The 20,558-nt window shown below is 46.7% G+C and overlaps 1 protein-coding gene across 1 annotated transcript in view; it reads left to right on the top strand.

The window, feature by feature from the left end:
- The window catches only part of LOC147437627 (binding protein), a 70,398-nt gene that overhangs the window by 24,367 nt on the left and 25,473 nt on the right, over window positions 1-20,558 (top strand). Inside the window, exons 4-6 of the mRNA XM_086487134.1 lie at window positions 2,177-2,424; window positions 2,516-2,724; window positions 8,875-8,977. Of these exons, the coding sequence (XP_086343260.1) occupies window positions 2,177-2,424; window positions 2,516-2,724; window positions 8,875-8,977 (560 nt within the window). The remainder of the gene's footprint in view (window positions 1-2,176; window positions 2,425-2,515; window positions 2,725-8,874; window positions 8,978-20,558) is intronic.

Genomic DNA, 20,558 nt, shown 5'->3' with positions numbered 1-20,558 from the left:
ATTGGCACATGGTGCCCGTCTTGTGACATCCGCTGCCATGTTTTACAAGAACACCACTGCATAGCATTATCTTTGAGAAATCCCGTGGCTCAAGAGATCTTGGATTCTTTTGTGTAGTTCCCCAAGGCATAGATGTTGTCAAATTGCTGCCGAAATTGTAAGGCTTTCTTCCCATCTTTCATGCCGGAAAAGGTGAAAATTTTTACCATAGATCCACTATCCTTGAAGTCCTTTGGTTGATTAAGTGCAAATCCAGGATGTGGATAATAGTAGGGGAAACCATGAGGGATCCAACCATTGTATCCAAATGGAGTTGGGGGAGGTGGTGGCAACGGCGTTTGCACTCGAAATAGATCAGATGATTCAACCATGTTTTTGAAAACTTCCCCGATCGGAATTGACGACTAAGTAGGTTGTCGAGAAGAGGCTCTTGTGCTTTCTGGTGCCGGAGGAGGAGGAACTTCCTGAGGCATTAGAGGTGGCAACATGTAGTTGAGGAATTGCTGAAAACTCTGCAGAACTGGGAGATTTTGTTGAGGATGTTTTGAGAGTATGTCGCGGAGCTCATTGAGTAGGAACTGCAGGTACTTTGTCGAATCCAGAAACACTTTGTATGTTCTTGGGAGGACTGGTATGCTTTTAGAAAGGCACACGGCTGTAGCTCTGATACCACTGTAACGCGATGGCACCACGTGTCAACTGAAAAGAAAAATCTGAACAGACTTTAGGCACTTCAAAGCAACCGGACTGAAAGAGAGAATCCACGCGAGACACGGAGTGGCGGAGATCCACTCCCAGATGGCAATGGCATTATGGCTCAATCTGTGGCACCCCTGTTGGTATTTCTTTATATCGCTTTCACCAAGTACATGCTTCTCCCGCGGGTATCATGCTAGAGAGAGAGAGAGAGAGAGAGAGAGAGAGAGAGAGAGAGAGAGAGAGAGAGAACCCAACACACTTATTTAAAGGCCCTGGGCCTGTCCAAAAGCAGTTACATGAAAAGTAAGTCAGTCTTCCAAAAGCTTCTGGTCCAAAAGCTCATGCCCAGAGGGCCTCCGTACAACGCTGCCACGTTAGCATGCAGTTCCGCAAATCGTGGATCTGTCCGTACAACATGCCACATCAGCACTCTTTGCGCAATTTGTGATCCGGGAAGGGGGTGGGGGTTGGGGGGGGTTTCCCCTCGGTCGTGATCTGTTAAGTTGGGCATGGTTTGGATTTTATCCTGACCTTGGCCATCTTCAATGAGTTGGTAGGTCTTCTTGTGCTTCTTCTGCTGCTTCTTTTGTTACCCACGGCCAGGATGTGTAGGTTGGCTAGAGTTAAGATCTGAGAGTCCTAACCCCGTTCGTCTTCAATGCTTGACACGTGAGCAGTTTGTGATAGAAAAAGAGAACCAACAGACTCCACAATGAATTAGATGACTATTACATGGGCCCGGGGTTTCTTATATACCCCTGAATTGAATTGCCTGACCAATCCATCATGTTATTTAAGTAGATAATACCTTAAAATGACAAAATAATTAAAAAGGATCATACAAGGCATTCACTTGAGATGCATAACTTTAACAGGATTGTTAAGGTGGATGGGGTGAATTGGGATTTAAGGAGGGAGCTCCTAGTACCACTCTTCGTGCTGTAAGAGACTTAGATGGGCATGTGTGCAAGGATTTGGACAGAGTTTTGGAGATTGCTACCGAGTTCTATTCTGATTTGTACACAACGTTGCCGACCATTGAGGACATGCTTCATGCCAGGGAGGAGATTTCGTCATTCACCGAGCCCCGATTCACTCCGCTGAAGAGAAATTCATTCTTGGCCTAGACAGAGAGAGGCATGATGCCCTAGTAGGTATTGATGTTGCTTGTTGTATGGGTGAGGCCTCACTAGGGAGTTTTTCCTTGACTATTGGGATGTATTGCACTTCCTCTATCGCAGGGTTTCAAGCTCATTTTTGGCATCCAGTTAATGAGAGATTAGGATTTTATATATCCACAAGTAGACAAGAGTTTCTTTGTGGTATGATGGTATCAAATGCCCCTGAGGTCCTAATTGTCTATGATGGTATCAAATACAAGTAGACAGAGTTTCTTTGTGGTATGAGGGTATCAAATGCCCCTCAGGTCCTAATTGTGTTTTGTTTTTTCATTTTTGGTTTGCTTAAAATCTCGTAGGTGAAGAGAAAGCAGTCTTAAACCTTGAAGAGAGGAAGGCACTTGTTAGAAGGAAGACTCCCAGAACCATTACGCAGTCAGAGATTGTGCCAAAGCAAGGTGATAAGATGGTACCACCTGACCAGAGAGATAGGAAGCTTTCAAAGTCAGAATCAAGAAAGGAACTGAAGAAGGCGAAAAGGGACCAGCATCCACTTCCTAATAGAGACACTCATACGTCAAAAGCATCATCACGGTCATTAGCATTGGTCATTGCAATTTTGTGATATTCTATTATTTTGTCGAGCTTTACTCTTATATGTCCGCAGATTTGGTAAACTTTTTGGCTGATTTTTGCAGGAAGAGTTGGAGCAGGATCTTTCTGAACAGCAGAGAATAGAGGAAATGAAAGCTCGGATGGCTGAGCTCGGAACAGCAGTGCTTGCTGACCCAGAAAACCATTTGGATTCTCTAACAGACCTTCAAGGCTATTGCTCGGATAAGGACGCGAACGTTTCTAGTATGGCCATGCTCTCCTTGCTAGCTGTTTTCAAAGACATTGTCCCTGGGTGAGTGTTTATTGCTTGGTACTGGCCTCACTATTGTCTCAAATTTTATTGATGTTTGAAAGCAATTGAAATCAGCTATCTACTGACAAGAGTCAGTAGAACAGCAATTAGGAACACCACACAGTTAAATGTTTTTTAAGGCAAATGAGTCATGCGAATGTCACCAGGAGAGAAGTAGTGGGCCATTGTCCTCAAAAACAGGTTCCCCCTCGATTGATTAATTTACAAGCTTGGGAGAGCAAGTACAAAAGTTTCTGCTAAAAAGAACTCTGAAACATGCGTCTTTGCTTGCCTGAGCACTTGCGCTCACTCAGACCAACACCTTAAGAGCGGTTTTTGTGATCCTGGCTGCTTTTTGTTTGTGATCATGCACTGTGGCTGCTTTTGCAACTCATTTGCTTTCTGCAGGTGCTGGCATAACGTGCATGTGCTGCTGCTCCCCATATGCCACGTGGCCAAGATGCCACCTCAGCCGCCAAAGGTGCTCTTGCTGCTCCTGTCTTCACTGATGACATTACCACCTCTTTGAAAAAACCCATTATCTTAAAATAAAGTAGTGCGATAATGAGAAGGGAAAGGAAAGACTGAGGGGCTACGATCCTGACCATTTGGAGGATAGAAACTGGTTTCTCCACCTTTGGCTGGGCCTCCACATTCGCTAACTTTTGCTTGCTCGTCCTGCTTTTCTACTCTGGAATCTCCAAGAAGCCTCTGCATAAATGTGGGTTTTGAAAAAAGGCCTACTATGCTCATAGAGCAAGAATATTTGATCCCTTATCAGTAGTTTGATTTGTCTGCGCTGACGGTTTCATATCATCATTGTGTCCGTTATGCTCGAGTCCTTGGCTATATGCTCCTGATCTTCGGTAGATTTATGACGGTGAATCCATCTCCAACTTTGTGTAAAGATTCTGGCAGTGGAGCCAAAAAAATCTAACAAAAGGCAATATAACATTTTGATTCAACAACAGACAAAGAGTATCAAGGCACAGAAATGACGGTTGTCATTTAGACAGTGGTGGTCTGAAAACTGGTGCCTCTTGCGAATCAAATTACAGGAAGGTTCGGCCGTTTGGGGGTTCTAGGTTTTGCAACGTTTCAAGTATGTCCCCCTCGACATGGAAAAAATCAAGATTGAGGGGTAATCTTTGAAGATGCTCTCTCTCTCTCTCTGGTTTCGTAGGCAGACGTGGGAACCTTTAGCGAGCCGGTTCATTGAGGGGTAATCTTTGAAGATTCTCTCTCTCTCTCTCTCTCTAGGGTTTCGCAGATAGACGCTTTTTTTGGGGGGGGGTGGGGGTGTGTGCGCGCGGGGATCCTGGCGTGCGATAGCAGGCGGGGGTGCAGGGCGTGCGTGACAACAGGGGGGGTGGGGCGGGAGTGCAGGGGTGTGCGACAACAGGGGAGAGAGAGCGCTGAACCTGCTCGCTGAAGGTTCCCACGTCTGCCTGCGAAACCCTAATCACGACACTGGCGAAACCAGAGAGAGAGAGAGAGAGAGAGAGAGAGAGAGAGAGAGAGAGAGAGAGAGAGAGAGAGAGAGAGAGAGAGAGAGAGAGAGAGAGAGAGAGAGAGAGATTGATTGATTGATTGAATTATCGTCCACGGAGGTCACATATGACCCATGGGACCAAAAAGGAGCACTACAACAAATTCTTCTTAGAGTGGGACGTGATACATATCAGTTAAGGACTGAGGGTCCATCAAGAGGGTAAAGTAAATAAAAGAGAGAACAAAACCTAAGGGGGTTCAGCTGAGGGGGTAGCCGGCTTAGGATTTCGAAATTCCTGGATGATCGCTTTGCCATTTCGGTAGACTGCCCATTTGCCTTGTTTACGTGCTTCATGCATCTTCTTGAGCTCACTTGCTTTACTCTTGAGTTGATTCGTGGTCAATTTTGCAGAAATCCAAAGCTTTTTTCCCTTGAGAAGTCGAGATTGGCATAACAGCTTCATACGCTCATCTTTGTCCTTAAAGGTGAGTATGCAATGTTTGGGTGGCACATGCCTATGTGTGTCGTTGATCCATGAAACAGTTTCGGGCTTGATGTAGACAGGTTGAAGAATGTCATTTAGCTTGGAGATTGCCTCCTCGAGGGTGTCCTCGATGGTGCACCACGGTGGGTGGAGCCCCCCAATCCTGACCTTGAGGCCGAGCGATTCTTGTAGTCGGCATTCATGTATGGCTGCTTGTATCTTGTTGTCGATCTTCTTATATGTTGCGTCGTGTGATTCTTTTTGTATTGTTTCCATGACAGTCTTGGTGAGTGAGGTTTGAAGCTCTTGTGTTTTTGCAAGTAGCGTTTGGCTCTCTGCCTCCTTTGCGTCTTCGAGCTTGCGTAGACGTTCTTTGAGTTCTCATTTTCCCCAATGAGTTCTTGAATCCGAGCCTCGAGGGTTGTGAACCTTGCTTCTTGGCGGGCGGCAGGGTCCTTCCTTGGTGCTGCAGCCACTACAAGAAAACTCTTGTGTGCAGTGGGAGTGTCAAACGACGACATCGGTGCTAGTGATACCTTCTCTAGTTGGCAACTCTGTCGATCTGAGAGTGTGGTGGGCGGGATTATGAGCTTATTTTGATTTGAAAATAGGGGAAATGAAGCCTTAATCAAAGTGCAGGTCGTTTTGCTGGGGCCGAGCACAAAAGGCCACGGGACAGGGGCAGCCACTCGCTCCCGAAACTCCACGAGCAAGAGAGCGCCACGGGACAGGGCCGAGCCGGGAAGCAGCCACTTGCTGCCGAAACTCCACGAGCAGGAGAGTGAGCAGCAACGTTGTTTGCAGGTTATGTCGACCAGCTACGGGGCTTTGGCTCGGGCAGGGCAGGGCTGAGAGTTAACGCCCCCCCCACAGGGCTGCCCTCGCCCAGGGGGAGACAGGAGGGGTCGTGTAGGTTTAGGGTTGCAACGAGAGAGAGAGAGAGAGAGAGAGAGAGAGAGAGAGAGATGAAATGAAATGAAATGTTATATTAACGTCTTCAAAAGGCCAAAATGACCTATGAGACCAAAAAGTTACAATTGGTGAATCTGATACCATGTCTGAGTACGGAAATTACCAAGTTACAAAGTTACCAAGTTACAAAGCACTAACACTAAAACTAAAACACTAAGGCACTAAGGAGAACGGGAATAAGGGGGGGAGGGGAAGGGGGGGTGGGGTGGGGAGGGGGGTTTGTGGGTTGAGATGAAATCTCTCATCGGTCGTTGTCGGATCTCATCGACTTCCTCCATGGTCAGAACTCTGGTTGGGCGTCTTGGATATCGAGCTAGAGTGATCTGTATCTTCTGTTGCAACCTTCTTCAGTAGTGGGAGACCCCCCGAGGTCGTGGACGTCTGGATCTGCTAAGTTCAGTGGCTCTGTCAAGTAGTGTACCTCTAGTATGAGTAGGATGTAATGACTGCTCCGTTTGCTCTCCTCTGTCTGGTGTAAAGAACTCTGTGATTCGTCTCTGAGACTGTCTTTCCCCTGATGTCCTCAGCAAGCTCTCCCTAAGTCTGCGCAGCTCTAGCAGGAACAATCCGAGACACTTCTGATCCTTGTATCTCATGACTCTAGAAAAAGGTCCGAACCCTTCTTTGAACACTGGAAGCGTCCGCGTATCTCATAGTATGCCGGGTAGTGACATGTGTAGTGCAGTTCTGTCTCTGGCTCTAAGTTACATAGGTGACATATCTTGGCTCCTGTCGGCACCCCTCGGAATCGGCCAGTCCCGATCTGGAGGTGATGTGAGGATGTGCGTATCTGTCCAATAGCGCATCTTATCCCATGAGATAAGTGTGTATCCATGTATGGTGGCCTAGTCACAAAGCCGTCCTCAGTGAGTTGGAGAAGATGCTCTCTGTAGAAGGCCATCTTCGTGCCCAACTCCTGTGCTGGCTGTATCCATGTCCTCCTGGTATTTAGTTAAATCAGATCCTGACGTATGAGCCTGGTGATCTCTGTCCGTGTAAGAGACAAGGAGGGTGCATCCAAGGAGTATTGAAGCGGAGGTAATCTATCCATATTGAGACCATGGGACTGGAACCATGATGCCATTTGTCCATACCAACATGCTGTATTGCCTTGTAGAGCTAGTTGTCGAGATGACTCCAGGGCAAGCCGAGCATATCTGTCTTTGGGGAGATCCCATAAACCGTGCATAAAGGAAACTGATCTCGTCAGTGCCTCCACCACGGGGGGGGGGGGGGGGGGGGGGGGGGGGCGGCTAGCTGGGCTCGGATAATCTCATGTGGTACTGAGGCGTTAGCCCGAATCATTCGAGCGATCATAGAGACCAGAGGCCTCTCCATACATCTCCATCCATCTGTATTACCAGCTCTCCCATGGTGGTCTACTGAGGGTCCCCATACCTGAACTCCATAGAGCATAGCTGGAGTCACTAGAGTGTCAAAGAGCCATAGCTTTGTTCGCGGTTCGTGAAACTGAACCTGCGAACACATCCTCTCCAGTCCTCCCGTCAGTCTAGTCACTGATGCTCTCCTTAGTGACAACACTTGTCCACCGAAGACTACCCCAAGATAAGTATATGCATGTGTGTACTCCACAGTCTCCTGGCCATACGTAAATGTGGGTGCTGTCCTCCTGACCCACTGCGGTGTGGTGTTGAACACCCCAACCTTGGTTTTCCCCAGGTTGATAGACAATCCACTGTCACGAGCAAATGTATGCAAAGCATCCAAATGACGATGCATTAGGAGAGTTAGAAATTAACACAATATCATCAGCATATAGTAACAACAGAATCCATGTCCCTGCTAGCTGAGCCCCTCTGTCTCCGTGACGCTCTACATAGTCCGAAAACTCATCCACATACGTCCCAAAAAGAGTCGGAGATAGGGGGCATCCCTGCTTTACTCAATAGTGGAGTGGACCATGTCAGACATTCCCTGAGTAGTGCGTACCCGCCCCATCATAGTCCTGTATAAAGCCATAATACCCCATATCAGCTCTGTAGGCACACCCATGTCCTGTAGTCTGCGTATAAGTCTGGCTCTCGGCACTTTGTCAAAAGCTTTGCGGAAATCCACAAAGCTACAACAGGTCCTCTTGCCATGGTGTCTACCCTCCTCAATAATAGCTCCGAGTGTCAGAATTTGGTCAAGAGTGGAGAAACCTCTCCTGAATCCTGCTTGCCCTGCTGCTCGTATGCCCTCCCGCTCTGCCCATCTACTCAGCTCCTGCTCAAGAACGGATACATACAGCCTAGCTAATGTGTGACCAACCATGATGGTGCGATAATTCCCAGGAATCATGGGATCTCCTGATTGGGGGGTAGCTAGCTCTGCTCGAATGATAGCGTGAGGTACAGAAGCCTTGGCTCTAATCAGTCGAGATCTCATAGGGCAATCTGTCCAAGGTGAAGCCATGCGTCTGAAACCATGATGTCATTTGTGCATACCAGCATGAAGTGTCTCCCTGTAGAGCTAATTGTCTGGAAGACTCAAGGGCCAGTCTAGCATATCTATCTCTAGTAGTATCCCATAGGCTGTGCACTCTCTCTCTCTCTAGATCTTTAAGGTCTCTTGGGATAGTTTCCTATGACGTTAAAGTACTCTTCTTCTTCTTCTTCTCTCTCTCTACCCTTGATGAAAATTTGTTTAGTCACCAAAGAGATGCCATGTGGCAAGGTCATCGTTTTCAAACATTTTCCCGTTTCACACAAATCCAACCATGCCGGTTCCCATTTCAAGGACTTGAAACGGAGTTTCTTGGTAACAATGCATGAAAGGCCATTAGGAATGTTTATTGCCTTGTGCAAAAAGTAGTGCTGAAGAATTCAAGTCTCTTTAGGATTGCATCTACTCATTACTAATCATTTTTTTTTTCTTTTCTTAAAGTTGAGTACTTGTTTTAAGCCAAGTAAGTTGCGTCAACTTATTTTACACATGCCTTTTCTAAAAACATTTTTAAGTTAATAATGTTTTGTTTTATCTAGTTTTGTTTCGTAGCAAACAAAGTGATTTAGTTTGTTTGTTTGTTTGTTTTTGTTTTTCTTTTCTTTTCTTGTGTCCCTTGCTTTTATAGTTTTATGAGTGCTTTATTCCCCCTTATAATTCGTGAGTTCAGACTATTCTGAACTTATGAAGGTATATCATTACTAATCATTATTTTGTAGTTTGATTTGTTTTAAGATTCTTGTGACTTATATGCCAGATACCGGATACGATTGCCAACACAAAAGGAGCTGGAAATGCAAGTGTCGAAAGAAGTGAAGAAGTTGCGCGACTTTGAGACAAAGCTGCTTAAATGCTATCAGGTAAGTCAGTAACTTATCTCTGCTCATATGATTTATAGGATTGCTAGACAAGAATGTGGCCCTTTTTCTCAATGATGGTTGGGGCCACAAAGATCCCTGCATGTCGCTTTGTTTGATTTGGGAGACAGCCTTTGCAACAGATACCAGTCTTAAAGTAGACCGTGTATGTCCTCCAGGTTAGTTTATTATTGGTGGCCTTGCCACTCTTTAGCTGCCATTTGGCACTGCTTGGCTGTCTGCTTAGCCCGCCCTGGATGCTGTCATTGGTCGGTCCTTTTTGGGTCATCCTTTGAGCTTATTCTGGCTGTGAGGGCTGTTCCTTTGTGAGATCATGCTGCCACCTCATAGATTGCGAGCTTAGAAGGCCCAACGCCAGCTGACATGCACCCAACAGCTCATATGCATCGGCCTTGTAGACCAAATTGGTATCGGCAATGGGAATTAAAATGGAAGTTGCAGTCATTAACCTGAAATTGCATGCGCAATGCCTCTGTAAATGATGGCTCTTGTCATGAAATATTTTCAACTGTACAATACTTCACAGTTAATGAAGGAAAACTCAATCTACTCTTAGCCAGATTTTGAAAGAATATGTTGCTATGTTCTTCGAGGGGCCAGCTCTTGAGAACAAAACAATATTGACAAAAACAACGTTGACAAGAGACAATGCTAACATAATACTAGCATCAACCAATACACATGAGAACATTGTGGGAAACCTAATTATTGACTCCCGCACACTTATATGTGCATAAAAGCCATATTTTTTGCTAGTAACATCCCATGTCACCCTACACATGAGTGAAGGAAGCCTATCTTGCTGGACCATGCAAGATGAAGTGGAAGAAATAGCATCAACCTTATTTTCTTGCCATAGTGCCATACAAGCTCACCATTGGGCCTTCAAGACCTAGTACATGAGTGAAGCTCTCATCATAAGAGCTGGGATACCATGCAACCACCGAGTCAATAGCCTCCAGTCCCATGCCTTGCCACATCCACTTCCTTTACAACTGTGATGGTGGAGAGGGCTATTCGCCGCAACGAGCATGGCCGCTCCACAGACCACACATCTATGCAGAATGAGCACCTCATATATGCCGCAAGCACCCTCGCCCCCTCCATTACCTTGCTCTTCAACAAAGTACTAGCAAAGGGATTACTAGCAGAGTGGACTAGGCACACCATTTAGCCTAGTCCGGGGACACTCTTGACCCGGGCAACTACAGGGCCATCATGATTGGTCAAACTTTATGGAGCATTGCTAAAGACAGAGCCGAGCTCTTATGTGGAGAGTGAGGACCTACAAGCCCCAAAATAGACCGGTTTCAAACGGCCTTCTCCTACCATCGAGCACATCTTTACCCTGCCCTGTGTGGAAGACGAAATTACATTGTTGCTTTGTGGGTTTCTGCAAAGCCTTCAACATAGCTCCACGGGACAGGCTCTTTGAGTGCCTCTGGAAACTTTGTGTGCCATTAGAGATGATTGGGGAGATCTCTCTCTACGAGCAGATGACTGGCCAAGAACGATGCCTAGGAGGCTCTTGAGCCCATTGCTAGCACTATTGAATGAACCAAGGGTGCCCACTCTCACTGAGGCCGTTTGGCCTCTACGTTGCGACGATGTATCAGAGTGCTTTCTTTGCATAGGAGGTGTGGGCGTGGATCTGGCAGGTACTTCAGTTCATATTATGCTATATGCTGATGGTATGGCTCTATCTACATGCTTTGGATGAGTTTTGCACGTAGAGAGGCTTCTGAGTGAACTTTGGGAGGTCAAGGTTTTGGTTTTTTATACATCTAGACAGGTTTGGTGCAGAGGCCTACTCTACTTTGTTGAGGGCAAGTCGAGGGGGCAGACTCATATGTATACCTTGGGATTACTTTCATAGGCTCCACAAGCCGTTTCTCTATGCCAAGCACAGCCAGAGATAGGCTCACTAGAGGTTATGCTGCATTAATGATGCTAGAGCATTGTGGCCACCGGGCACAATTTCTGGAGCCCTGCACAAAGGGGTGGCCTTTTGACACCTTAGTTATCCCTTCCATGATGTATGCAACAACAGTTTGGGAACTTGGATTAACAGCTTCATCGTGGACACAGATCGAGAGACCACATGTTATGATGATCTCTTGCACCATCCTCAACAGCCTCTTCGTCCCACATGAAATTATTAGAGCGAAGTTGGACACCCGCGATGTTAGTGGAGGCTCTCTTTTAGAAAGTATGTTTCATCCAGAGATTGAAGAAGCTACCAGAGGGCATGTTTCACACAGAGCTCTCGAGGGCATATAGTGAGTGGCAGAGGCATGTGAGGTGGATAATGGTATGCTCAGATGACACAATAGTCAATGCAGAGCTCTTGAGCGCATCTAGTGAGTGGCAGAGGCAAGTGAGAGTGGATAATGGTATGCTCAGATGACAAAATAGTTCAACACACATGCTCTGGATATCCTGCAACTCCCACCCCAGCCTCACCATTTTTATGCCTCTCCCATAAGATAGGAATAGGATCCTCAAAAAGGATTTTCGGCTGTAAGGTACAACGGATGTCACGAGGAGGTGGTTACTGTTAAGTGTGTCTTGTTTTATTTTTGAGACCCTCTTTTTGAAGTTGCAAATGGTCGGACATTGTATGGCCAATGTGAACGGTAGTTTCACCCGCATACGGGAAGTTGGTCGGCATTGGAATTTACATAGTAAGAGGATGTCTATGCTTAGTTCAAGATCATGTAGTTCCCTCCGTCGCACTTAGCAAGTTGGTGGATACTAGGAAGTGAACTCAATAAAGGCACAAAGTCAAGGTGGGATCACCAAAAGAAAATACCCGACAGTTGGGCCACATTGCATTTTTGGATGCGTTCCCAATGGGGATAGATGGTCAGAAGACCAGTGGGAGCCCAACGGAAGCATCTCCTAAAAATTAGGGAACTGCTATTTTGGGCCATGAAATGTGTCAAGGGGAACATTTTAGAACTCTGCTGCAAAATCAACTCGGCAACCAATCGGGAGATTTTTAGGTGCCCACCTCGAAACGGGAAATGGCCTGTAAACGCACCAAGTGGCACATTTTTGTGCACTTTCCTCATGCAAGAAGAAGTGGCGCTGAATTTATAGCTGGGAGGCTCATTTTGCAACCTCTTGTCGTAGGTTAAGAGCTATGGAGTGCATGCTTTCCACTCTATGTACAATGTAGTGCTAGGAGTGATGACCTGCACATTACACACTGCTCTCTCTCCCCCCTACGCGCAATTATGTGATGCCCCACAAGAGGGCTCTTCGTTTGATTGATGTACAGCTGTGTGGTTTCATGCTTTTGTGCCGAGGCAAGAGCCTCTTTGAGCAGGAACAGGAGTAGCTAATTGCTACTCCAACAATAGGCACCGGTGAGGGTGATAACCTCACCGTACAGGTGCGATTTTAGCTCTGATTATGGGCTGTATTTTGACTGTTTTTCAGCCATACGGACGCTAGAACCCTTGGGAATAGTGCCCCATTGCTAGAGGGCAGTTCATGGACTGTTTAGGGCTGAAAATAGGGCAAAAACCAGTAAATACAGCGTGCTGAATTTACTGTTTTTGGGCAGGAATTAGAGGGTTTACGCCAGTGGAAGTGAGTTCTAGCAAGGGAATTGGTTTCGGGCAAGTTTTGGGGTTGTTATGTTGCCGAAATTTTGCCAAAACAGGTGGTATCTAGCTGGATAGAGGTAAAGAATTCCCAGGACTCTACTTTGTAACTTACCCTCTTAAAGTATAAAAAAACACCGAAAGGGGCGCCAATTTTGGGGCCTACAGGTTGTTGGCATCTGCTCAGGGCATTCTAGCTTCCGAGCCGTGTGTGTGCTTAAGTGCTAATTCCCGTCGCAGGTGACCTTTGTAAAGTGCTGTGTGTGTGTGTCTAAAGTAAAGAATTTCGGGTGAAAGCCAAAGCACCGCCCCACGGGCTGGTTTCAAGGTTTCGTTGTTGCCGGGATATCAATCACTCTTTCCTCAAGAAGTGAGTCTCGATTGTTTTGGGTAAAGACACAGAGTACAGGAACGCGGGATTACACTATGGCCGACAAAGGGAAGAAGGGCATTATGGAAGAGGGTTCCTCTTCGAAGGACAGACAGGAAGTTCCTATGGTCTTCGAGTTTGGTGAGAGCTCACAGCCACGCCCGTCTGACCTCCTGTTGATGTGAATGTCCCTCTAGTACAGGGCTTTATTATTGGGCAACTTGAGGATGATGCGTTCAGGACTCAGTTAGTTGCTGTGGTAATACGTTTTCGCAATTGGTGCAGAACCCAAGGTTTATGGAGTTCTTGCAAGCGCCACCAGTGCTACAACAAAATAGGCAACCTACACTGCGAACAGAGCTTGTTGAGGCTCAAGCCCAAGTACTTCATGCGACTTAACAGGATAGGGAACACTCGCATGTTGAGGAGTCAGGGGCTCCAAAACAGGTTCCTCCCGTCCTTGAACAGGTGGCTAGAACACGGATTTCACAGGCTATGCCAGTTCAGCCCGCCACCTTTCAGGGACCGCATGCTGTCTTGAATGGACAGGGAACTGGTTACCAGGCAATGCACCCAGTTTTTTCACCACCCACGGTACATTCTGGGTATTTCGGGGCTGGATCTGTGTTCTAGAGTATGGCTTGTTATGCGCCTGGAAGTCAGCCGTACATGCCAAGAACAATGTTTTGGGGTATGCAAGGCATGATGCCAAATCCCATGTATGGTAGCATCGGCATGCAGCAAGGTTTTTAGGTAACTAGGGCCAGTTTGGGGTGCCAGAGGGTCATTTTGGCATGGCTGGTTTTTCTGGACAGCAGCCAGATATGGCATCTGTGACGCAAAATGTTAATGGCCAAGATGTGGCGATGATGCCTACTACAATGCCCATATGCAGACTATTCCTTATGACAATTTGGGGGCACTGGAAAAGCCGAAAGCTTACAAAGAAGGTGGTGTAGCTGTAAAGCTCAGCACTTTTGGTGGCTTCGAGGATAAAGCAAAGGCTCTCACTTTCCTCCAGCAGTTTGATACAGCTTATGCAGGAGGGAATTTTACAGAGGCCTCTAAGGTCAGGAAAGCTGCCACTTTCTTGATGGACAATGCGCTTACATGGTGGACGACATTGTTAATGCAAGGACAAGCACCCACCACTTGGGTCTACTTCAAGCAAATGTTTGCATCTGCGTGGCTGTCAAATGAATTTGAAGCCGACGTCATGACAGATTGGCACCAGCTTACTTCCGCTACATGCAAGAGTTTGCTGGAGTACAATCGGAGGTTTTGTAAAGCGTTACTCTCAGGGACCTCCTACAGATTTGTGCCATTGACAGAGCAGATAGAGAAGTATTGTTGTGGGCTGCCTAAAGAGCTTTGGGACTATTGTACCAAGAACAAAGTGGCTACCCTCACCCAGCTCATGGAAGTTGCTAACACTGGTCTTGCCTTGTTGAAAGGAGAGGATAGTGGGTGGTTTCCTAGCAACGAGAAAGGAGGGCAGCAAAAGAAAAATTAAGCGAAGAAGCCCTTTGTGAAAACGGCTCTTGAAGCATCACAGGGGTCAGAAAAGGCCACCAAAGACAAGGATTCAGCCGGGACTTCTGGAGCGTAGACAAAGAAACAGAAAAGGAAGCCTTTTGTGCGTAAGTCGCTCGAGGAAAAGAAGGTCCTAATGGCTGAAAACAAATGCTTTATATGCGAGCAGCCTGGTCACTTTGCTACCAATCGTCCACAAAGGAAAAGACCAGTTGACTCAGATGATAAAGAGGACCAGAAAGGAAAGAAGCCTAAACCCACGACAGGTTTGGTGCCAGATATGGTTGTGACATGCCGAGTACAGATGCTAGCGAGTTATGCAGAGCATGGGGTAAAGTTAGATATCGGACGACACTCATCTTCGTTGAAGTTTGATCTAGGTGCCAAAGCAAACTTTATCTCACCGGAGTTAGCTATGAACCTGGGCATGAGAGCTGAAGAGATGGGGTACATAGCAGAGGCAAGATTGGCATGTCCTGGCCACTCAGAGTGTGTTACTCCCATTATTAGCTGCGTCTGCATATTCAGTCATATGTAGACACAAAAGAATTTTATATCATGCCATTGGAAGGGTGCGATGCGCTACTTGGAATTCCGTGGATGTTCAGAGTACATGGCGTGCTGGATGCCCTCGGCAAGACGATCACCCTTCAGCATAGGGGCAAAACTCATGTTTTGGATGTAAAGCCCAAAGGGGAGTCTGTCCCTATCGTGTCTGCTTCTGCTATCACTTCTGTAATAAAGAATCATCTTTCTGTGTACTTGATTTTTGCACGTGATGTCTCAGATAATTGTCAGTCAAATTTATTTGTGTTAGATAAAGAAAGGTCAGCATTTTTGCAAGAGATTAGTGACTGTTTTTCTGATTCATTACCGTCACAATTGCCGCCAGAGAGACCTGAGGACCATCAGATAGATTGGGGGCCAGGGTGTAGCCCACCCAATAGACCTCCCTATAGGGTTACTGCGGCGCAGCAGAAAGAGATTATGGGCCAGGTTTAGGAGTTATTAGAGAAGGGGCTGATTCAGCCTAGTTCTTCACCCTTTTACTCCCCAGTGCTCCTAGTGTAGAAAAAGGATGGCTCATGGCGCATGTGTATTGATTACCGTGCGTTGAATAAGAATACCATCAAGAATAGGTTTCCTATTCCTAGAATTGATGATATTCTCGATCGTTTAGAGGGTGCTGCAATTTTCAGCAGAATAGACTGAAACTGGCCCATAGGGCGGTAAACTTTGGCTTTGACCCGAAATTCTTTACTTTAACTTTACGACACAAAGGAACTTCACGAATAAGCCTGTGAACTGGAATTCAACACTTCAAGACAAACCACGGCCTGGCAGCTAGAGTGCTACCAAGCTGACAACGACACCCTGTTAGCCCCAAAGACTGGCGCCCCTTTCGGTATTTCTTTATTCTTATTATACTTGAGAAACACCTCTAAACTTCCACAAGATGTCTCACTTTTATCGGGCTGAAATTCCTCTACTCCAACCCGATTTCGGCAACATAACCACAATAGAAGTCTCCACGGACAAAATCCCAAGCAAACATAGACTTTCCACGCACTTTAGAGCTCTTTGCAAAACCTGGCGAGAAATTGCAGCTCGCTGAATTCTCTGCTTTGCGCTCCGATCCGCGTTCAAATCACTTTTCTGGGTAGCCCTCGAGCTCTCGCACCTGTAGGGTCACTTGCCCCTTGAATTAGACGAGATTCCTCGCGGGAAATCTCTCGAAAATGGCCTGTACAAGTGCCCAATGCTTTCCCGAGGCTCCGCTAACAAATAAACGATCCGAACCCTTGCACCTAGCCCTCACCAAGCTGTCCAAACCTGTCCATGGCTGTAATTGCAGGTTTTTGATCCAATTTCGCCAGCATAACGGCACAAATATCCCTGTACACGTCAAGGACATTTTCCCTTGTGGAATGGAAGCTTCTCACTGACAATTTCAGCATGCTGTAATTTTCTGTTTTGCCATTGTTTGGTGCCTATTGCCCTGTACACGCATCCCAAGGCCTTTCCGAGGCTCCCTTGGCGATTCCTTGCAGTTTAGGTTCGAAACCCTAAACCTGCAGAAAAACACAGCAGGCTGTAATTCTCTGTTTTGGACCGTTTCGAGCGGAGTGAGCACGCCTACGCGTGTCTCAGGTGCTCCTGCACACAATGGGACAGTTCCCTTTTAAATGGGACGAGTTTTCACGCGAGAAAACTCTCCATTTTCGCATTCCTTCGCGATGGAACTGTGCGTACTTGAAGGGGATTAGCAATTAGCTAATCCGGTTCTTGTATAGAAGGCTCTTGCCTTGGCAAACGCGCATAAAACCCCCAGAACTGTACATGGTCATCTGAGAAGCCCAACTAGTGGGGCATTACCATATGTGCAAAGGGGAGAGAGAGGTGCGCGAGAGCAAATCGTTGCGCTACATAGAGCAAGGGAGAAGGCAAGCCTTTCATTAAAGCTGTGAGCACCTGCACCCACTACTCACTCACATTGTAGCAACCCCAAATGAACAAAAACCAGCCTCACTCTCAAATTGGGCGCCCTCTCTTCATGCAGATCTGACAGATCAGCGTGGACCCGCCATGTGTCCAATGTGCTTCTTTTGAGTTAATTCCCACCAACTTATAAGTGTCGCGAGGGGCCTATTTGACTTTGAACTGAGCCTAGACACCCTTTTACGGCTCGGATTCTAGTGCCGATTAGCCCAACCAACTCGTGGTGACTTGCCATTCCCGACTGCGGGTGAAACTCTCGGCCGCGGTCATTTCACACTGGCGATACAATGTCCGGTCATTCGCGACTTCAAAAAGAGGGTCCCAAAAATCAAACAAAAATCATCGGAAAGAAACCAACAACTCAAGTTAGCAATTGCCACCTCCTCGTGACATACCACCCTCTTAAAATCGCAAACGTCCTCGATTGCGTGCCATATATACATGCCATAGATGATCTTGTGTGGTAAGCTCCCTTTTATTATCGCATGTATCCGCAAGAAAGACTGTCAAAACATGTGTATAAATGACTTAATGAGACCTTCATACTTTTGTCAAAATGTACACTGCTATTGCACTGAATCCATGAGTACATTTGATGTGCTAGCTCTATCATTACCCCTCCTTTGCAGACGTTGGGTTGGGGCATACATAGGTTGTAACCCAAAGGCCTCAAGGTAAAGCTGCAATACATTTGGTGACTGTGACAGTTCATGCTCTTCCATCCACTTTGCATCCATAGGTGGATAGTTCTTGAACTTCACCAAGTAGCATCTTTGCAGCCTATCTCTTAGCTTTTACGTGTGCAAGAGGCTCTTGCCTCAGCAAATGAGCATAATTCCACAACCTGTGACTTACCACCCACGACCAAGTAAGCTCAAATTTCAAGATGATTTACCGATGCGTCAAAGAATCCAAGCAATCGCCTCAGAGAATCGGCAAGCAGCGTGTCACCTAACCTAAATTTCAAGATGATTTACCGATGCATCAAAGAATCCAAGCAATCGCCCCACATCACTCCCGCAGGAGATCTAGTCGCCAATCTACCACCGTGAGACCTTTCCCTATCCCATCTTGGTTCATACTTGCAAACCCTAAAAACGCAGTAGAAAATCAGCCCTAATTTGACCACTTTTTGGCAGGGCGTACATGCGGAATTTCCTGTCTGTCCTGTGAAGAGAAACCCTCTTCCTTGGTGTCACTCATCCTGTAATTCCAAGTTCCTGTACTCTGTAATCTTTACCCAAAACAACCGAGGCTCACTCTTTGAGGAAAAAGTGATTGATATCCCGGCAATGGAACCATGAAACCGGCCCGTGGGGCTGTAAACTTTGGCTTTGACCCGAAATTCTTTACTTTAACTTTACGACACAAAGGAACTTCACGAATAAGCGTGTGACTGGATTCAACACTTCAAGACACACGGCCTCGCAGCTAGAGCGCTGCCAAGCAGACAACCCTGTTGGCCCCAAAGACTGGCGCCCCTTTCGGTATTTCTTTTTTCTTATTATACTTGAGAAACACCTATAAACTTCCACAAGATGTCCCACTTTTATCGGGCTGAAATTCCTCTACTCCAACCCGATTTTTGCAACATAATCACAGTAGAAGTCTCCACGGACAAAATCCCAAGCAAACATAGACTTTCCAAGCTTTTTAGAGCTCTTTGCAAAACCTGGCGAGAAATTGCAGCTCGCTGAATTCTCTGCGTTGCGCTCTGATCCGCGTGCAGATCACTTTTCTGGGTAGCCCTCGAGCTCTCGCACCTGTAGGGTCACTTGCCCCTTGAATTAGACGAGATTCCTCGCAGGAAATCTCTCCAAAATGGCCTGTACAATCACCCAATGCTTTCCCAAGGCTCCCCTAACAAATAAACGATCTGAAACCTTGCACCTAGCCCTCACCAAGCTGTCCAAACCTGTCCATGGCTGTAATTGCAGGTTTTTGATCCAATTTCGTCAGCATAACAGCACAAATATTCCTGTAGGTCAAAAGTACACGTCAAGGACACTTTCCCTTGCGGAATGGAAGCTTTCCACTGAGCTGCAGGTCAATTTCAGCATGCTGTAATTTTCTGTTTTGCCAGTGTTTGGTGCCTATTGCCCTGTACACGCATCCCAAGGCCTTTCCGAGGCTCCCCTGGCGATTCCTTGCAGTTTAGGTGCGGAACCCTAAACCTGCAAAAAAACACAGCAGGCTGTAATTCTCTGTTTTGGACCGTTTCGAGCGGAGCAAGCACGCCTACGCGTGTCTCAGGTGCTCCCGCACGCAATGGGACAGTTCCCTTTCGAATGGGACAAGTTTTCACGCGAGAAAACTCTCCGTTTTCGCATTCCTTCGCGATGGAACTATGCGTACTTGAAGGGGATTAGCAATTAGCTAATCCGGTTCCCGTACAGAAGGCTCTTGCCTTGGCAAACGCGCACAAAACCCCCAGAACCGTACATGGTCATCTGAGAAGCCCAACTAGTGGGGCATTACCATACGTGCAAAGGGGGGAGAGAGATGCGTGAGAGCAAATCGCCGCGCTACATAGAGCAAGGGAGAAGGCAAGCTTTTCATTAAAGCTGTGAGCACCTGCACCCACTACTCACTCACATTGTAGCAACCCCCAATGAACAAAAACCAGCCTCCACTCTCGAATTGGGCGCCCCCTCTTCATGCAGATCTGGCAGATCAGCTTGGATCTGCCATGTGTCCAATGTGCCTCTTTTGAGTTAATTTCCTAGTACCCACCAACTTATAAGTGTCACGAGGGGCCTAATTGACTTTGAACTGAGCCTAGACACCCTTTTACGGCTCGGATTCTAGTGCCGATTAGCCCAACCAACTCGTGGTGACCTGTCCTTCTTGGCTACGGGTGAAACTCTCGGCCGTCGGCCGTTTCACATTGGCCACACAATGTCCGATCATTGCGACTTCAAAAAGAGGGTCCCAAAAATTAAACAAAAATCATCGGAAAGAAACCAACAACTCAAGCTAGCAATTGCCACGTCCGACCTTAAGAGTGGGTACTATCAGATTCGTATAATGCTCGAGGATGTGCACAAGATTGCGTTTAGAACGACATTTGGTCTTTATGAGTTTCTAGTGATGCTGTTTGAGCTAACAAATGGTCCTACCACTTTCAACAAATTGATGGACTCGAATTTCCGCTCGCATCAACAGTTTGTTGGGACGTTCTTCGATGACATGATAGTCTATTCGAAGAATGAAGAGGAGCATAGGCATCACTTGACCATTGTGTTCGAAGAGCTGCGCAGACACAGGCTACTTGTCAATCCTAAGAAAAGTGAATTCTTCCCGGAAGAGATCCACTTTCTTGTCCACATAGTCTCAAAGGATGGTGTCAGAATGGATTCCGCAAAGATCGAAGCTATTAAGACATGGCCAGACTTGAAGACTGTGCACGATGTCAAAAGCTTCTTGGGATCGTGTTCCTACTATAGAAGGTTTATCAGGAATTTTGTAGAGATAGCATCACCTCTTCACGCATTGCAAAAGAAAGAGGTCATTTTCAGATGGTTCCAAAAAGATATTTCAGCTTTTAGTC

This window comes from Adiantum capillus-veneris, chromosome 17, assembly GCF_014529385.1.
Source record: "Adiantum capillus-veneris isolate H3 chromosome 17, ASM1452938v2, whole genome shotgun sequence".
Classification (NCBI taxonomy): domain Eukaryota; kingdom Viridiplantae; phylum Streptophyta; class Polypodiopsida; order Polypodiales; family Pteridaceae; genus Adiantum; species Adiantum capillus-veneris.
This window is presented reverse-complemented; position numbering and strand designations above follow the sequence as displayed.